This window comes from Dipodomys spectabilis, unplaced genomic scaffold, assembly GCF_019054845.1.
Source record: "Dipodomys spectabilis isolate Male_0828 unplaced genomic scaffold, ASM1905484v1 ptg000019l, whole genome shotgun sequence".
Taxonomy (NCBI): domain Eukaryota; kingdom Metazoa; phylum Chordata; class Mammalia; order Rodentia; family Heteromyidae; genus Dipodomys; species Dipodomys spectabilis.
The window spans coordinates 19,251,049-19,270,418 of NW_024870696.1; the positions used below are offsets into that span (position 1 = coordinate 19,251,049).

Sequence of the window (19,370 nt, forward strand, 5' to 3'; positions counted from 1 at the left end):
ATGTTCAGTTGGCTATGCCACTCAAAAGCTTAATCAGTTCAGCTCAGTTCAAATCAGATGTTTGCCAAAAGACTGGGCAGTGGCTCAAATGGTAGAGCTCTTGTCTTTACGGTGCAGCAAAAATAAATATATAAAGAGTTCACCAAAAATGTATTTAAAACCCAGGATCTACAAATTATAAAGAGTTAAAAATAAGATTTTGAGAGCTACTGTTCCTATAAACACAGGCTCTAGCACTACTGATTTTACTGTCACTGGTTATTTAAATGAAATTCACTTTAAAGAAGTAGATAAAAAGAAGTCTAAAGTGAATGTAAGTGCCAAGATAAATGAATGATAAAAATCTTCTTTCATAAACAATATGGATAAGTACTAAGCATTAGGAGGAAGTATTGCTATGCAATAAAGTGAACAGATAAAAAGAACTCATAGCATCACAATGATGGTCATTTTAGCCATTGCTGCACAAACTTGTCAAACTGTGTTCATTGTATCTGACTTAATTGTGACAATGACAACTAATTTTTACAGCTATTTTAGATGACAGGATACAGAGGAGGAAGGGCAGGTGGCATGTCAAAGGCAACCACTAATCTGTTCCAAAGTTCTTTGTTTTCTAACCTTTCATGCTCTTCTTCCTTTCTCTTTTGCTGTTGACAATACTCTATATGAAGACTTGATATGCTTTGTATTCCGACATTTTTTCCTGCCTCAGAACTGCACTTACACGTGTATTTCCAGCCCAATGAATGACGGTTTCAGGCAAAAGCAAAGGGGGTTTCTGGACTGTAGTCAGCCCTGTTTGGGTCATGTGTAGTGTAAGTCCCTGAAGTGCTGAGCAGAGACTATAAAAGTTATTTTTCCCGAAGCGTTATCCTCAGTGATAATGTAGGCTTGGCAAACTAGGCCAAGTCTGCTTAGTTTTTAACACGGACTGTTAGTCAAAAATAGCTTTTACATTCATTCTAAAATGGCTTAGAAAACACAACAAAAGAACAATGTCTTGTGACACATGATTTCCAAATTCTAGTGTCTATGAATAGTCTCATTGGACATTTTATCTATAACTGGTTTTGCACCACAACAATTAAGTAAGGTGGTGGTGACAGGTGACATACCAGCCCCAAAGACTGGCTGTTCACCATCTGTCCCCTGATGGAAAATGTGCTGGTCCCTGGGTTACAGGCCAATCTCCTGGAACAACTTTCTAAGGAGGAAGTACTACTCTCCAGTTTCGCACCAATTCTTCACTCAAAATAAAGTACTATAGGGTGCACGCTGAAATATATTTAATTTTATTCATTTCTCTCCCCCCTCCTCAGTGGAACTTTTGGGAATGTCAGGCATCGTTGCTTTGGTCACTGTGGGACTGAATTTAGATTCCTTAAGCTTTAAACCGAAGATGGAGCTCATAATTACTAAGTAAGTTTCCTGTTCTGTATGGTATAATTGGTATTTAGTACTTCGGAGAGGCCTGCCTTTGTGAATACCAATAAAATGTTCTTTTGAAAGCTGTTTTTTTTTTTTTTTTTGTCGGTTGTGGGGCTTGAACTCTGGGCCTGGGCGCTGTCCCTCAGCTCTTCAGCTCAAGGCGAGCGCTCTACCACTTGAGGTACAGCACCACTTCTGGTTTTCTGGTGGTTTATTGGAGATAGGAGTCTCACGGTCTCTCCTGCCCAGGCTGGCTTTGAACCTTGATCCTCAGATCTCAGCCTCCTGGATAGCTAGGATTACAGGCGTGAGCCACCAGCGCCCGGCTGAAAGCTGTTTTTGAGTATATATGTATATTTATTATTCTGTCATCATAAACAGCACACGCACATGCGTGTAACATACTTTCATCCTCCTCGCTACTCCTCGTAACCCCTCCTTCCTCTTCCCCCTTACTCTCTTCTCACAGGCTCTTCCTCCTTTAGCACTCATGTCCCATCATCATCATCATCATCATCATCATCATCATCATCATCATCATCATCATCATCAACCATCACAGAGCTAGTTTACATGCATAGAATAGGCTATTTGGCTTTTTGAGCATGGCTTATTTTCCTCCACAAAACTCACATTTATATTTACCTTTACATTTTCAATTTTTCTTTCAGTTATATTTGTAAAGAACTTAAGGTACCAACAAATAACAACATTAATTGCTATTGCTTTTATGACTAAAGTTACAGTGACTCAGGTTTTTGTTGTTGTTATTAGAAAACCTTTGACTAGAGTTATACTTTGAATTGTGAATTTAACTAAATTATTTAAGTTATTTAAGTTGCTAAGTTATGGAAATAATTAATAGTACCATAATATAGGACAACATTTAACATAATATAAGAAAAGCTTGGGGCTGGGAAGGTGGCTCAGTGGTAGAAAACTTGCCTTGCATGCATGAGGCCTTGGGTTCGATTCCTCAGCACCACATAAGCAAAAAGAAAAAAGCCGGAAGTGGCACTGTGGCTCAAGTGGTAGAACGCTAGCCTTGAGCTGAAGAGCTGAGGGACAGCGCCCAGGCCCAGAGTTCAGGCCCCACGACAGACCCCTCTCTCCCCCACAAAAAAAAAAAGAAAGAAAGAAAAGCTTCAGACAGGGTAAAACCATTGCCTGTCTCTTAGATAAAAATGTTAGGCTTTTCATGACAAATTTCAGAATAATTTCAGAATCAGTGGACATCAAATCACAATCTAGTGTAGAAATACATCAGATAAAAGCAAACATTGAACTGATAAAAACAATCCTAACTTTTCTTATGAAAATTTATTTAGTATAAAATACTAATATTGCCCTGAAATTATGTCCTTCTGACTTTTTTGATAATTACTAATTCCTTTCTTTTGTGATATTCCAGTGATAGAAGATGGTTCTACATGGGTAAAATTTAAAAAATAGAACAAAATTGATACCTATAACTATCATAGCTTAGTGTGTATGTGAATACTGCTTTATTGGGTTTTTAAATTTAGAAGTGTGGGCCAGGTGCTGGTGGCTCACACCTGTAATCGTAGCTGCTCAGGTAACTGAGATCTGAGAATCACGGTTCAAAGTCAGCCCAGGCAAAAAAGTGGGTGAGGCTCTTATCTCCAATTAACCACCAGAAAATCACAAGTGGAGCAGTGGCTCAAAGTGGTAGAGTGCTAGCCTTGAGTGAGAGAGCTCAAGGAAAGTGACCAGGCCCAGAGTTCAAGCCCACAACAGATTTTTAAAAATGTACAAGTTTGGGAATAACAACTATTTTGTGAAATAGATGCTTGGATTTGCACAAGACATTTTCCCACGATTCGCATCAGTATTAATGATCTTATTCATTGTTTATCCCTTCACTTATTCCACCAATCCTTTCTTAATGTGTGCTGTGGTTTGGATATTGCCTTTTAGTTTTGGATGTATGGGAACAAGGCACTTTTTAGAATATGCTCATTGTTAAATGGCATACACATACGTATGACTTACTAAGGATAAATATGGGAAGATGCAGGGCTTTTTTGTGTCTTGTGGAAAGATTTTTTTTAAAAAGTATTTTAACTCATTGGTTTTTCCATGACATCTGAATGTTAAGGAGTGAGTGTTGGATTGCGCCCCTCCCCCCCCCCGCCCCCATTCAGGTCCATTCCCTGTCAGAGTTGACAGTGGGTTGCAGCAAGAGATAGGAAACACCTGGAGAATCGCGCTGTACTTGTTTGGGTTAAGGCTGGATCAGAGGACACTGCTTATCTGTAGCTAAAATGAGGCCTCTTAGTGCTTCTAGGTGCAGATCTTAGAACTCACTCATAGGGAGACTAGTCTATGGGGCAGAGAAGCTGCAGGAGAAAGTCACAGATGGGAAATTGAGAGGAGGTACAACTTAGGATCTTCTTGAAGTCAGGTTGACTCACACAGGCTAGCACCCAGAACCAGACAGAACAGAACATGCACCCTGCCCAGACTTTGGCCCCTATCATGGCCACTGTGTTCCTGGGCTGGGTATACAGATTCTTAGAAACCAATCTAGGAGTCTCCAGTGCATTCCCCTGCTGCTCGGGGAGGCGGGGCGAATGGGAGTGGTGCAGACAGCAAGACAGATGCCAGAGGACCCCGTCCAGTTAGCCTGTTTAGGATGTCTTCCTGGAGAATGATGAGATTAGAGTTAGATTTAGGAATACTATCAGCGAGCTAGCAGACTGGAGAGACTATGCAACGTGACGTATAGCAGGGTATTGGGTGGTCATATATCTATTACACAAAATTAATCAGATGTCACCCCAGCTTGGGATTAGCTGGGCAGATTAGACAGTTGATAAGGTGCCTGGTAATTCCAGAGAAGTTGGTAAGTCACCAGCTTGAAGAGGTCGAAATAAAGACCTCTTGCTATTGCACTTGCTATTCTGTGAGGAAAGGCAGCCCATGGGTTTGATGTGATGAGGATCATGAGGATTATGAGGTAGGTTCTGTGAGATGAAAACCAAAAAATACATTTTCCTGTTAACCGTAAGCTCACGGAAGGCAGGGGCCTTCAAGAGACAATAATGATAGCTATAGCACAAATAATTTTTAACTTGTTGGTTATGGGGCTTGAGCTCGGGGGTTGGGTGCTGTTCTTGCGCTCTTTTTGCGCAAGGCTAGCACTCTACCACTTTGGGCCACAGCTCCACTTCCAGTTTTTCTGGTGGTTAGTTAGAGATAAGAGTCTTGCGCGTTTCCCAGCCCCAGCTGGCTTTGAACTGCCATTCTCAGCTCTCAGCCTCCTGAGTAGTTAGGATTACAGATGTGAGCCAGCTTTTATATGAAAAAAAATAGCTAAAAATACATTACTTAAAATGTCAATTTCTTTTTCTTCATCTCAGGTTCTTAATAATGTTTTCATCTGTATATGAACATTTAATATATACTTTCTTTGGCATTGTGATTGGATGTGGAGAAATCAAGTATTTTAGATTTCACACTGTAGCTTTCGTTTTCATCTTATTTGTAACAGTGATTTTTGTAAGGTAATTATATTTAAACATTTGTTTTACACAGCTTTTTTTGTATGTTTTTTGTATGTTGGTTTTTTTGTGCTGGTCCTGGGGCTTGAACTCAAGGCTTGGGCACTGCCCCTGAGCTTTTGTGCTTAAGACTAGTACTGTACCACTTGAGCTCCATTTATGGCTTTTGGGGTGTGTAATTGAAAATAAGAGTCTAACTGACTTTCCTGCTTGGGCTGGCTTAGAACTGTAATCCTCAAGCCGGGAGCTGGTGGCTCACGCCTGTAATCCTAGCTACTCAGGAGTCTGAGATCTGAGGATTGCGGTTCAAAGCCAGCCCGGGCAGGAGAGATCGTGAGACTCCTATCTCCAATAAACCACCAGAAAACCGGAAGTGGCGCTGTAGCTCAAGTGGTAGAGTGCTCGCCTTGAGCTGAAGAGCTGAGGGACAGTGCCCAGGCCCAGAGTTCAAGCCCCACGACCGACCAAAAAAAAAAAAAAAAAGAACTGTAATCCTCAGATCTCAGCCTCCTGAGTAGCTAGCAAGAAAACAGCATCCAGCTCTAACATTAATTTTTTGGTCTTACACAAAATGTAGCCAGTAGATTTCATTCATTGGAAAGTTGGAATGACATCAATGAACACTGATGCATTGCCTTGTCTTGCTTGAAAATTTTAATATGAAGTTTAGCACCGAGTGCATTGTTTCAATAATGATTAACACATTGGCTTGGTTTATTTATTTTTAATGTTTGTCTGCCCACAGGTGGCTTACTATTATCTTAGTGAGCCCGATTTTGATACACTCAAGTTATGAGTATAATTGGCGGTGGGGAGCCGTTCTCACCTGGTCTGGAATCAGAGGAGTTTTCAGCTTACTCTTGGCTCCTGATATTTATAATCTGGGTGAACACAAAGAAGAGGCGCCACATATGGTAGGGAAAAGAAGGTGTCATGATGGTTCATCTTTGCTCATTTTGCCGCATGTGTCACCACACCCAATAATAAAGCTAACCACTTTTGGCCTCGATTTAAAAAATGCGTTCTTTGAAGTAGATTGGAACTCAGAAAAAGGTTTATTTGTGTTGACAGCGTGAAGGGAACCAGGTAATAGAGTGGTTATGGACAGTGATGTAAGACGGATGTGGCTTCTACCCTTGCCTTCACCTTGGGAAAATTTTTACCTTTGCTGCTGCTCAGTTTCCTGTTGAAGATTAAGATGACATTTAGTAAAATACCTGACATATTGATTTATTCAACAATGAAGATTGTTGAATATATTGATTTATTCAATATTCATGGTTGAATAAATCAATATTATTTATTGAGCACAGGGATGCAAGGTTTTAATAGCTGTCAGGAGGCATGAAAAAAATAATCTTTATGGAGAGCATTCCAAATTGTATAGCTGTTAGAACAAAAATGGAAATGCTAGTTTACTGTGCCAGCGGAAGAGGAATTTTTGTAAGTTGTTACATCCTATCACAAGGATTTTGTTATATTTATGATTTCAGGGGTCATTAAAACATTTTCTGGCCGCCGGGCGCTGGTGGCTCACGCCTGTAATCCTAGCTACTCAGGAGGCTGAGATCTGAGGATCGAGGTTCAAAGCCAGCCCGGGCAGGAGAGACCGTGAGACTCCTATCTCCAATAAACCACCAGAAAACCGGAAGTGGCGCTGTAGCTCAAGTGGTAGAGCGCTCGCCTTGAGCTGAAGAGCTGAGGGACAGCGCCCAGGCCCAGAGTTCAAGCCCCACGACCGACCAAAAAACAAAAAACAAAACAAAAAAAAAACATTTTCTGGCTAAGTGGCCCATGGAAAAAACCTACCTTTCTTCCCCTAACAAAATTCCAACTTGTTTCTTGAAGCCTCTACCTCCTGAGCTAGCTGGTAGGTTTCTGGATTGTCTAGTCATGAAGCTTGTGTGGTGCTAACACTCCAGGCAAGAGCTACAGAGCCCAGTGCACCCGCTGGCAGTGTTAGAGCCCCTCATCATTTGTCCATTTTCACAGTGTACATGATTAAACCCAGAGCCTTGCATCTGCTAAGCAAGCACTTTACCACTGAGTTACAACCCCAGGCTTTGAAACTTACCCATCATTTGTGACAGTATTGTGTGTTAGAGAAGTTGCTAGAAATTCCCCAGACTAGCTTTTTGCAACTTCCCAGTCAGATGAATCTAAAACCTGCCCCAGTGGGAGGGAGAAAACTACCTGTATAATATATACTGTCACTTACCTTCGCACTTCCCGGGGAATCTGGATGTAGATGTCCAGATATCCAGGTACTATCTGATTTACCGTCCAACATATTCCCTTCTTGACTACTTTACTCCTGTCCCGGAAGGCCAAAGGAGGATAGCATTTGTTTAATACATTATCTTTTTTGGGGAACAACTATCAACCTCTTCATCTTGCATGTGGAGAAATCAAAGAAACAGCTTCACATGTAGCAGGATCGGGAAAGAACTCTCCAAAGAGGAATATTGCCTTTTCTTGATGTAATATCACATACCTCCTACATCTTTTATTAAGATTTATGTCTGTGGGGCCTGGTTGGAGTTAATTTGAAGTTCAAATAAGCCTGTGGTTTTGCTACTCAGGAGGCGGAGATCTGAGGATCACAGTTCGAAGCCAGCCTTGTGAGGAAAGTCCTTGAGACTCTTATCTCCAATTAACCAGGAAATTGGAAGAGGCACTGTGGCTGAAAGTAGTAGAGCACTAGCCTTGAGCAACAGAAGAACTTGTCTATGTGGGGACACTGGAGAAGATATTGCTATTTATTCCATTTTTCAGTGGAAGACACTGAAAACTGGCCTGAAACCATATGGCAAATAGGGGCCATGTTGTTTTCATGTGGTTTTCTTGTGTGTGGTGCCTCTTCGGATCCCTCAAACCCATCCTGTCTGCTCCATCGGGGCCCTTTGTAAAACCGTGATACACACTGGTGACAGGCAACAGTTCTGTCCTGCGTATGGCTCCACAGGCTCCACAGCTCTGTCTGGGCTGGCTTCCTTGCTAGCCTCACATGACTGTTGCTGGAAAATCTGGAAAGTTCTTTTCTCAGTATCTTCCTCTCAGAATCGCATGATCATTTTTTTTTCCCTTGCTCAGATTGACAGTTTCTGTTCCAGGATAATATGTTCAGTCAGTATTCACAAAACAGCCTTTTGCTTCAACTTATCAGAGATGGGGTTATATATGCAATGTTGGTCGAGGTAGAATTTTGTTGGTATGAACAATGCTTCCTTATTATTTTGATTCTAACCATTTGTATGCTTTGTTTTTAGATTTTATTCTATGTGCAAGTAATAACATTACTGACTATGGGAATAAACTCATACATGATGATCGAGTCAGCTAGAACATTAGGTAAGGTGTATACACATTCAGTAATTAACTATGGAGGAAAAATATAACTAGGTTGCTGTTGGGGTTCACACAACTCTTATGGAGTTCAAGGAACTGAGAAATCATTTATTCTTATTCACTCATTATATATAGATGCTGTGCCAATTGGGATATTGGTTCAGCTAGTTCAGCAGAAATGAAGTGAGACTTAGGACTTCACTTCTTTGAAAAGTCTGGAAGAGAGGGACAGTTCTGTTATCTTAGACTGTCCAAAGGCTCAGATTCTTTCTCTTTTGTTGCTCCTCCATTCCCTAAGCTATTTTTCTTGTCTGCAAGGTAGAAGACTGCTTAATGCCACCATGTCTACAATCCAGTGAACTAAAAAAGAGAAAATTGGAGATGGAGCCTAAGCAGCTTCCTTTGAATGGGACAATTCAGAACTTACATATTCCATTGTCTGGGACTTGATTATATGGGCCCATATGGCCCATACGATATTTCTTCAGTTGTCTATGTGCTCACCCAGAACACTGAGATTCTGTTGAAAGGAAGGGAAGACTGGATATTGGGAGTCAATCCCCAGGCTCTGACACAATGACTTATTCCTAAAAGGAACCTGAGCCTGATATTTCTCTATAACCACAATAATATCGTGAATGGGAACAGTTTAAAAATCTGAAGGGATAGCCGGGCACCCATGGCTCACGCCTATAATCCTAGCTACTCAGGAGACTGAGAGCTGAGGATAGAGGTTCAAAGCCAGCCTGGGCAGGAGAGACTGAGAGACTCTTTATCTCCAATAAACCACTAGAAAACCAGAAGTGGCGCTGTGTCTCAAGTGGTAGAGTGCTTGCTTGAGCTGAAGATCTGAGGGACAGTGCCCAAGCCCAGAGTTCAAGCCCCACAACCGCAAAAAAAAAAAAAAAAGGAAAGTTGACTTGTTTATAATAAAATCACAAGTAGACACATTCTGTAGGGAAAACCCAGATGAGCCTGAGAGAGCCGGGAAGCTGGAGCCAGAGTTCTGCTCGGACCCTTGCTTTTCTTTCCCACAGGTCTATGTGCTATTACTCTACCAAGACAAATGGCCATGGAAAACGCCATCCAGCACATTCAGGAGATCATCCGGAACACGATAACGTTATTTAAGACAGAAAAACTTTTGACAAATGTGAATTGGAGTGTGGTAGAAAGAAAAGCAAAGATTAAATACATTCCTGTGAGTGGATACTTGGTTAAAATATCTGTAGTCTTTCTTTCCTTCCTTGGTCTTTCTTGTTTTGCCTGAGTTCATATTAAAAACAACAACAACAACCCACAAAACTCTGGTTCTGCTAAATAAAAACAGAGAGGCTTATTTATTAGCTTTGCTAGTTCAATGAAATTATTTCTTTGAACTCTTGTCTCTGTTTCTCACGCCTGCGATCCTAGCTACTCAGGAGATCTGAGCCAGCCCAAGCAGGAAAGTCTGTGAGACTCTTATCTCCAATAAACAACAACAACAAAGCTGGAAGTGGAGCTGTAACTCAGGTGGTACAGCACTAACCTTGAGCAGAAGAAGCTCACGGACAGTGTCCGTGACAGACACAGAGAGAGGGACAGAGAGAATGAAAGGGAGGGAGGGAGAGAAGGAGAGATAGAGACAGAGACAGAGAGGGTTATGGTGATCAGCCTTATTTGTCAAATACCAGGAGACTGGAAGTTTGTACTGACTGGCTGATTGTGTAACTGTCAATAGTGTCTACTGACATGGTATTTCCAAGGGGCCGAGATATGGAAAGATCTCTGTTTTATCAGTACTGTGAAAATTCAAAAACATGGGCTGATTTAGAGAGCAGCCACGCATGGAGGGGCTTGGAGAAGTTGGCTGCTCAGTCTCCTCCAAGCAATACTTATTTCGTCACCATGGAAAACAACATTATTTAAGTTTTGTGTGGACTGTCATCTCAACAGCTCTGATTTGAATTCTTTTTTTTGGGGGGGGGGTCCGGTAATGGGGCCTGAACTCTGGGCCTGGGCGCTGTCCCTCAGCTCTTCAGCTCAAGGCTAGTGCTCTACCACTTGAGCCACAGCACCACTTCCGGCTTTTTTTCTTTTTGCTTATGTGATGCTGGGGAATTGAACCGAGGGCCTCATGCATGCAAGGCAAGCGCTCTAACACTGAGCCATCTTCCCAGCCCCCGATTTGAATTCTTGAAATCGTCGAGTATAGCACTTGCTACCTGTAATCGCGTTTACTTAATTTTTTTTTTTTTACTTCATCTCTTCGTGTTTTAAAATGTAGTCTGAAACGGCTCAGTTTTCACACGTGTCCCAGGGTGAGAAAGAGATGTCTCCGACAGATGAAGTCTTAATAGAAGAAGCCAGGCTGCACGTGGCGATAATACAAATGGTTCGTATTGTTCAGCTTTACATCATTCTCGTCATTCCTCAATCCTTATAGTTTTCAGGTGACAAGAAAAGCATGCTCTTTAAAAAATTATTTTCATTATCTTTGTACAAAGGCCTTGATAAAACAATTTATGAATATAATGCATCTTGATGGATGCCAATCCTTACGGTTGTTAAGAGACAAGAAAAGATTCTTTCCTTCTGATTTTTTGTTGGTGAAATTAATGTTTGATTCATTAAAGCTTAATGACAAGAAAACAAACCCCCTTTTTCCTTAGGCTCTTGATGGGAAGAGATGGGAAGAATTTGTGGCTGGTTAGAGTCTATCCGCTTGCCACTTTATTTTTCTAGTTCTCCTACATGCTTACATTTTCCCAACACCCCATCCCTACCACTCCCCAAGCTTTAGCCTGTTAGGTTGCCGTGATATGCATTTGGTCCAAGTGAGAGACTTTGTTTTAATCGCAAGTATGACTTCTCTTAATCTAGAGACCTTTGAATTGAAATGACAGGTTCTCTGCCCCCTACACACCCAGCCCTCAATCGTGGCCAACTGACCTCCTCAACAAAAGGAGGAAGGATGCGCACACGGAGACATCACTGGTCCCTGGCAACTGTAGGATCCAACTGGGCACATGATCCACTCTTCCCATTCCTCTCATTTCGGTGGGAAATGACTCCTGCCTGCAGATGAGTGACTTTCTCAGTCTGATTGCTGCCATTAAAAAAGTCATTTAGAAATGTCTTTATTTTCATGCAACCTTGTGCAGTTTCCCGTGGTCAGTGAGTGGAGAAGTAGATTCCACCTCACCGGGAGGAGCAGCAGTGCCAGCTGAAAAGTCTTCTGGGGACAGGAAGGACCGGCTCACCAGGGCATGGCTAGAATGACTTCCCACACTGACATCTTTTCAAAAACCTGAGCACCTGAGATTTTGTGTGTGTGTGGGGGGGGGGAGGGGCATTCCTGGGGCTTGAACTCAGGGCCTGGGTGCTGTCCCTGAACTTCTTTACTCAAAGCTAGTACTCTACCACTTGAGCTGCAGCTCCACTTCTGGCTTTTTGGATGGTTAATTGAAGAGTCTCACAGGCTTTTCTGCCTGGCTGGCTTCAAGCCCTGATCCTCAGATCTCAGCCTCCTGAGTAGCTAGGATGACAAGTGTGAGCCTCACTAGTGCCCGACTTAAACCTGAGCTTTTTTGACTCACTAGTTGCACTAAGACTAGATGTTTTCTTCACTGGTACCTCAAATCCATCATGAACTCAGGTATGCTCTGAGTTCTTAATTTGTCTTCTTATATTCCTCACATTGTTTTGTATTTGTGTGTATTTAATGTTTCTCCCTCCTCCACTAGATGGTGAGCTTCTGAAAACCTTGGATTATATCTCTTTTGTCCTAGCATGAGATTTGAAACACAATAGGCATGCATAAATATTTATTTAAGGGATGAATGGTTAAGCAAACATTCCATTCTGTTAGTAAATCAGTTTTCTTGAACCAGGCCTACTTCTAGATGGACAGGGCTAGAAGAAATATTTCAAGTATAATATCTATGCCTCAGGGCTGAACCTTTCTTGTAATGGGCATCTTCCCAGGGAATTACAAATGGCTCACTAAGTGGAGAAATCTACCATGTGCCCCATTGGCCCTCAGAATAAGGCTAGCTTACCTTTTGTCCCTGTACCTCGTGAGTGTGTGTGTGTGTGTGTGTGTGTGTGTGTGTATGCGCGTGCTAAAGGACTTGTACTCTTGCTCAACTTTCTTGCTCATGGCTGGCATTGTCCAACTTGAGGCATACCTACAGTCCAGAATTTTGCTGGTTAGTTGGAGAAGGGAGTCTCTCAGACTTTTCTGTTGTGGCTGGCTTTGAACCTAGATCTTCTGGGTTTCAACTTCCTCAGTATCGTGGACGACAGCAGCGAGCCACCGGTGCCCTGCTGCCCTTGTTCCCTTTAGGGGCAGTTTCATTTGTATCCTTAACAAACTGCTGTAGACGTTATCATACCTTCTGGAGAAGGAGCTGGTGAGTGGATGAATGTTTCAATGAATGGAGAATGTTTCAAGTCTAAGTGGCAGGATTTCTAGAGTGAAAAAGGTTCCTACCATTGTGAATCTTAAGAATTTATGCTAAATGTACTTGAAGTTGGAGATACTATTTATAAACAATGTATAAGGAAGACTGTTCGGGTAAGGAGTTCCAGGAGATAGCTCTAGCCTGTGTCAGAGGCACTTAGTGAATTGACACAAGAATACCATCTTCCTCCTCCTCCTCCTCCTTCTGTATTTGCACCATGCTGGATGATGCAGCCAAGTGTTTGCTAGATAAACTGAATGAGCCATATCCACAGCCCTTTGCTTTTTTTTTTGGCTATTAGTTTGTTTTTGCCTTGTGTTTCTAATATAGGGTCTCCTTAACTTTTCCAGAGTTAGCCTTGAATTTGAGATCATCCTGTCTCTGCCTTCCAAGTAGGTGATGTTATAAGCATCTATCTACTACATGCCAGGTCCCCCCTTTCCCCTCTCTCTGTCTGTCTCTGTCTCTGTCTGTCTCTCTCTCTCTTTCTTGTGCTGGCCCTGGGGCTTGAACTCAGGGCCTGGATGCTGTCTCTGAGCTTTTATGCTCAAGGCTCTACCACTTGAGCCATAGCTCCACTTCCAGATTTTTGGTGTTTAAGTTTTTTTTCAGTCGGTCGTGGGGCTTAAACTCTGGGCCTGGGTGCTGTCCCTGTGCTCTTCAGCGCAAGATGAGCACTCTACCGCTTGAGCCACAGCGCCACTTCCAAGATTTTTGGTGTTTAATTAGAGATAAGAGTCTCATAGACTTTCCTGCCTTGGCTGTCTGGCTTTGAACCATCTAACTACTCAGATCTCAGCCTCCTATGGAGCTAGGATTACAGGCATGAGCCACCTGTGCCCGGCTCCTTCTTTCTCTTTTAATAGTCCTTTGTGGACAGAGATGATTGATTACACTTTGAATTTATACTTTCCGTTTTCTATTGTATTGTAGAAGGATGCTGTTGATGCTTTTTCTATAATTGAAGTAAATTCTGAGTTGTATAATTTTTTTCAATCTTCTTGAAACTAGAAATCTTTCTTGGTAGTTGGTTAAAAAAAGAGAGCATTCAGTAGCTATTTAATTGAACGAAATTTAGTTCCTGCTGTTGACTTTTTTTTTTTTTTAAACAGTATACGTTCATGTAGTCATGCCCAATATCAATGGGGAAAGGATTGTAGGATTCCCCCTACTCCCACCATGAATACCAAAACCTGTGAATGCTTTTCACTTAGTATTTGCCTATAACCTACTAATGTACACCCTTTTCTATACTTCTGTAATCTTTGGATTCTTTATAATACCTAATGCAATGCAAATGCTCTGTAAATAGTTCTTACATTATAATATTTGGAAAATAATTATAAAGAAAAGTCTATGTTCACTGCAGATGTATTTTTTTCTGAGCATTTTCTGTTTGTGATTGACTGGATTCATGGGTACAGAACACATGGGTGCAGAGGGACAATTGTACACAGTTCAGTAATAACAGTTCAGACCACGGAAGGATGAAGCAGGGTGTATTACATTGATGTTTTGATCCTTTATAATTTTCATTTAAAATTGTATGTCTAGAGTAGCTTTGAAAAACAATGTAACAATGGAATCCTTGGAGTAGAAGCAGCCCGGATATTAATTGGTGCAACCAAAAGCTTTTGCCCCATCAAAGGAAAGTAAGTATATGATACTTCTGTAACTCTTTGATATTCCCAAAATGGAACCTGTGTGTGTGATAAATACTGAACAGCGTGAGAAGTGTCCAGACAGATCAATTTATTAGCTCAGCGATGTCCATGTATCTGTCTATCTCCTTTCTGTTTTCCTCCATTGCCTGTCCCTCTGCAGTTTCATAGCGTCGGTGACATTAGGGGTTCTGGAGGAAGGTGTGACTGCAATGTGAAGAGCTCTCATGAATGAGAGCTAGCATAGCTTCAGTTACTATTCACATTACTTTGCCATTATATCACAGTCAGTAAATTCTTGGAGACTGGCTTCTGGGGAGGACCAGGCTCTGGAGGAATTGGCCCTACCACTGGTATTGGGCGATGTAAAGAAATCTGGTGGGAAATACTCAGTGTCTTACCGATTCCTCAGTATCTGGTCATAGTCCTGGCAAACATTAGGTAGTGGATGATCTAAGGCAAAGCCGAGGGGCAGCGGGAAGAGAAGCAGCTGGGTGGTAGTTATCACTTCAGCAGCCTGGTCCTCTCTTTGGGAGATCTGTTATCAGTCCCTGGAAAAGCTAGAACCTTCACTCAGTTGCCTTCAGGACCAAGCAATGCTGACAAAAAGAAGCTGGATTCCAGAACCTCAAAGGACTACTCTAGAGAAGCTTTGTCTTTGATCTCAGATCAGGAATGGTTCTTGGAACAAGGGCACAAGTCTGATGTTACTAGTGTTCCTGTATCATGACCCTGGCTAGAGAGATAAGTGTGCAGAGGCTTGAGATTGGGTGAGCATTTTTAGTAGGACCATATTAAATTTATATTTAGCCTAACCTTCCATTTTGTATTACTCCCAGTAAGTCATTTGCTTTCTATTATAACATATATGCATGCTTTTTCTTAGATTTATGAATATTTATGATGTTTCAACTTATGTCAGATCTAGAAGTTGGCTTATGAAGTTTAAAAACATGTTATCTTACCTGGAATATCGTAAAGAAAATACATCTTTTATTCCATCTGGGTAAGTACTGTGAAACTTTAATAATAATACACTTGAATAGATGACTATTTCTCTATTTTCAGACTAGATCACCGTGAATTTTATTTAGAAACAAATCAGGCACTGGTGGGTCACATCTATAAGACTAGCTTCTCAGGTGGCTGAGATATGAGAATTGGGGTTCAAAGCTAGTTTGGGCAAGAAAGTCTGTGAGATTCTTTTTTTTTTTTTTGGTCAGCCCTAGGGCTTGAACTCTGGGCCTGGGCGCTGTCCCTCAGCTCCTCAGCTCAAGGCGAGTGCTCTACCACTTGAGCTACAGCACCACTTCCGGTTTTCTGGTGGTTTAGTGGAGATAGGAGTCTCACGGTCTCTCCTGCCCAGGCTGGCTTTGAACCTCGATTCTCAGATCTCAGTCTCCTGAGTAGCTAGGATTACAGGCATGAGCCACCAGCACCCGGCAGTCTGTGAGATTCTTATTTCCAATTAATCTCCAGAAAACCAGAAGTGAAGCTGTGGCTCAAGTGGTAGAGTGCTAGCCTTGAGCACAAAAGCTCAGGGGCAGTGCCCTGGCCCCCTGAGTTCAAGCCCCAGGACACACACACACACACACACACACACACACACACACACACACACAGAGTGAAAGTAATATGATAGTAAGCTCATTGATTGGGGGGCATGGGGACAGTGTTTGCTTCTCTTCTTCCATTCTGTTTTAGCAATGTCATTGAACTCTCTAGTAAAACATGGGCAGTAAGAGAGAGGGGTTGATGTTTTAGGACTCTGTGGTGTGCAGGCTGCTTGCATATTCACCTGGGAAAAACATACATACCAGAGGGTAGACATGTCAATGACCTTTGCAGCATCAGTTATCTAATATATCACAAAGTATGATTTTACTCAACTCGGATAGACACCTTTGTTATACAGATGGTGAGCTTACAAATTTTTAGATATGGCAGTCAGGTTTTTCTTTCAATAGTAGAGACCAGCTGGGCACTGGTGACTTACACATGTAATCCTAGCTACTTAAGAGGCTGAGATCTGAGGATCATGGTTCAAGCCAGCCCAGGCAGGAAAGTCTGTGAGACTCTTATCTCCAATTAACCACAAGAAAAATTGGAAGTATAGCTGTAGCTCAAAGTGGTAGAGCACTAGCCTTGAGCAAAAGAGCTCAAGGACAGCATCCAGATCCTAACTTCAAGCCCTACAATCATAAAAAAAAATAAAAAAAACAAAACAAAACAAAAAAAAAACCCCGTAGACGCCAAAATAAGAGCATATCATGAATGTTAAATGCTGCTTGTTTTTAAGTGATTAAAAAAACTTTTATAAATCTGATAATTTTTGCTTTTTTCATTTAATAAATTGAGAAAGGATATAATTTAAACCCTATGATCTTGGCATAAACGGAACTCTTGGCACAGGCTCCATTTTAGATGGATTGGAAAGTTTGAAGAAATATGTCATAGCAACTATTGGATAGAATTTTTTTATTTTTGCTTAATACATATTTCTATTGTAAAGATACTGTACAGAGGGGTTATAGTCACATGAGCAAGGTAATGAGTCCATTTCCTATCAAGCATTGTTATACTCTCCTTTATTTTTCCCCTACCATCCCTTACTGTTTTTATTTTAAGCAATTCATTTTCCTCTACATTTATTTGTTTCTTGTTTTATTTTCTTTTGGAGACAGGGTCTTCCTACATGCTCAGATTAGCTTAGGCTAGCCTGGAGCTCACCATGTAGCCCAGGGTGACCTTAACTTGCAGCCTACTAGTGCTGGGATTACAGGTGTGTGCCAACATGCCTGGTTATTTCTTGCTTTTAACTTGTGAATATTTTCATTTAAACATGCTTTCTAGAAAGTTTTCTCTCACGCGTAGTAGCTAGATTGAAATTATATTGGGACATGATAAATTATACAGGACTCTAGTAATTCACATACAGTGAGACCAAAGGAAGACACTCTTAGGAGAAGAACACAAATGTTCAATGCCTATGTACATCGCTCACATAAAATCATATTTATTGAAATGAACTCTAGGAGATGGAACAAGAGGCTTTTTCTTTTTTTTTTTTTTTAAATTTTATTTTATTTTATTTGAGAACATACTGTACAGAGGGGTTACAATTACATGGGCAGGATAATGCATACATTTCTTACCAAGCATTGCAGCCTCCTCCTTTGTTTACCCTTCACCTCCCTTCCCAGCCTCCCCCCTCCCTCAAGAGGCTTTTTCTTTATTGCTGTTTTTCTTTTCTTTTTGTCTTGTTTGTTCATTTTTTTGTCTTTGGGAGGGTAAGGGGGGCACAGAAATGGAGGGACAAAGGGTGAACAAATGCAACAGTGGTCCTCACTAGACACTGTGTAGAAAATGAACTATACAACTTTGGGTGGAATGGGAGGGGAAAACTGAGAGCAGGGAAGGGATGATATTGTTCGAAAAGAAATGTACTCATTTCCTGACGTATGTAACTGTAAACCCTCTGTACATCACCTTTATAATAACTATAAACAACTAAAAAATGAGCTGGTGCCCATGGCTCACACCTGTAATCCTAGTTACTCAGGAGGCTGAGATCTGAGGATCATGGTTCAAAGCCAGCCTGGGAAGGAACATCTGTGAGAATCTTATCTCCAATTAACCACTAGAAAATAGGAAGTGGAGCTGTGGCTCAAGTGGTAGAGCACTAGCCTTGAGCTAAAGAGTTCAGGGACAGCGCCCAGGCCGAGTTCAAGCCTCACGATTGACAAAAGAAAGACAAAAAATAAAAAGAATAAAAAATGCTCTCTTGGCTAGGTATGGTGGGAGAGCTTGTAATCCCTGCTACTCAAGAGGCAGAGATGAGACTGTGATTCAATACCAGCCCAGGCAAAGAGAAATATTCTATCAGCAAATAAGTGCTGTCTCAGTGGAGGCATGAGTAGAAGGACTGTGGTCTGAGGCCAGCCTGGGAAAAACAAACAAACCAACTAAGACTGTATTTGAAAAATGCAGCAATAAGGACTGGACTGGGGGCGGGGGTGGGGGGGGTGGGGGCTCAAGTTGCAGGGTGCCCCTAGCAAGTGAGAAATCCTGAATTCAAAACCTGAGCACAAAAAAAAAAGTAAATGAAAAGAAAGAAAAGCTTCCTGTCCCCAACTAATAAGTTATGTTTTTAAAACTCTTTTTCCATTCTGTAGATATGATTTGAATTTTATTCTTTTTTGCCAGTCCTGGGGCTTGAACTCTGGGCACTGTCCCTGAGCTGCTTTAGCTCAAGGAACTTGAGCCACAGCACCACTTCTAGCTTTTTCTGTGTATGTGGTACTGAGAAATTGAACCCAGGGCCTCATGCATGCTAGGCAAGCACTCTACCACTAAGCCACATTCCCAGCCCTATTCTTTCTTATTGCTTTACATTATATATATACACATGTTCTTTTTGCATTATTTGAGTGATATGTTCAACCAAATGTTATACTTCAGCTCTTAATGGTTATATTTAAATGATCTGACATTTTACCTAATCTTTTTTTCAGGAGTAACAAACTGATTGTTTTTGTATACAATATCATAAGTTCAGAAGAATATGAATATACAAGACATGTCATAACACTGATATATATTTTCCCTATGGTCATGCACATATGGCCAATGGCAAGAGAGTTAAACGTGTCAGCACTGATATCAATAAACCACTACTTTGTGTTTTTATATGTATTAGAATCAGCCTCAAAGGTACTGTTTAATAGTAATGTATTCTATAAAAAGAACAATTCAGATGTTTTGACTATATTTGTCGTATACAAACAACTTGATATTAGAAGCCATTTGTTATTTTAGTTGATGGAATCCTGGAATACTAGTGGCCTTTCTGAATTTTGTGGGTTTAATAATGAAATCAGTAAAAATAGACAGAGCCTTGGAAACTTCAGAAAGAATCTCATGGATTGAGGAAAAGTAAATTAAAAATTGAAAATCTAGAC

At 41.2% G+C, this 19,370-nt stretch overlaps 1 protein-coding gene across 1 annotated transcript in view; it reads left to right on the forward strand.

The window, feature by feature from the left end:
• Slc9c2 (solute carrier family 9 member C2 (putative)) overlaps nucleotides 1–19,370 on the forward strand; it is a 52,139-nt gene that overhangs the window by 14,455 nt on the left and 18,314 nt on the right. The window contains exons 7-15 of the mRNA XM_042674290.1: nucleotides 1,323–1,422; nucleotides 4,815–4,958; nucleotides 5,701–5,869; nucleotides 8,225–8,306; nucleotides 9,341–9,504; nucleotides 10,585–10,677; nucleotides 14,303–14,400; nucleotides 15,296–15,415; nucleotides 18,924–19,122. Of these exons, the coding sequence (XP_042530224.1) occupies nucleotides 1,323–1,422; nucleotides 4,815–4,958; nucleotides 5,701–5,869; nucleotides 8,225–8,306; nucleotides 9,341–9,504; nucleotides 10,585–10,677; nucleotides 14,303–14,400; nucleotides 15,296–15,415; nucleotides 18,924–19,122 (1,169 nt within the window). The remainder of the gene's footprint in view (nucleotides 1–1,322; nucleotides 1,423–4,814; nucleotides 4,959–5,700; nucleotides 5,870–8,224; nucleotides 8,307–9,340; nucleotides 9,505–10,584; nucleotides 10,678–14,302; nucleotides 14,401–15,295; nucleotides 15,416–18,923; nucleotides 19,123–19,370) is intronic.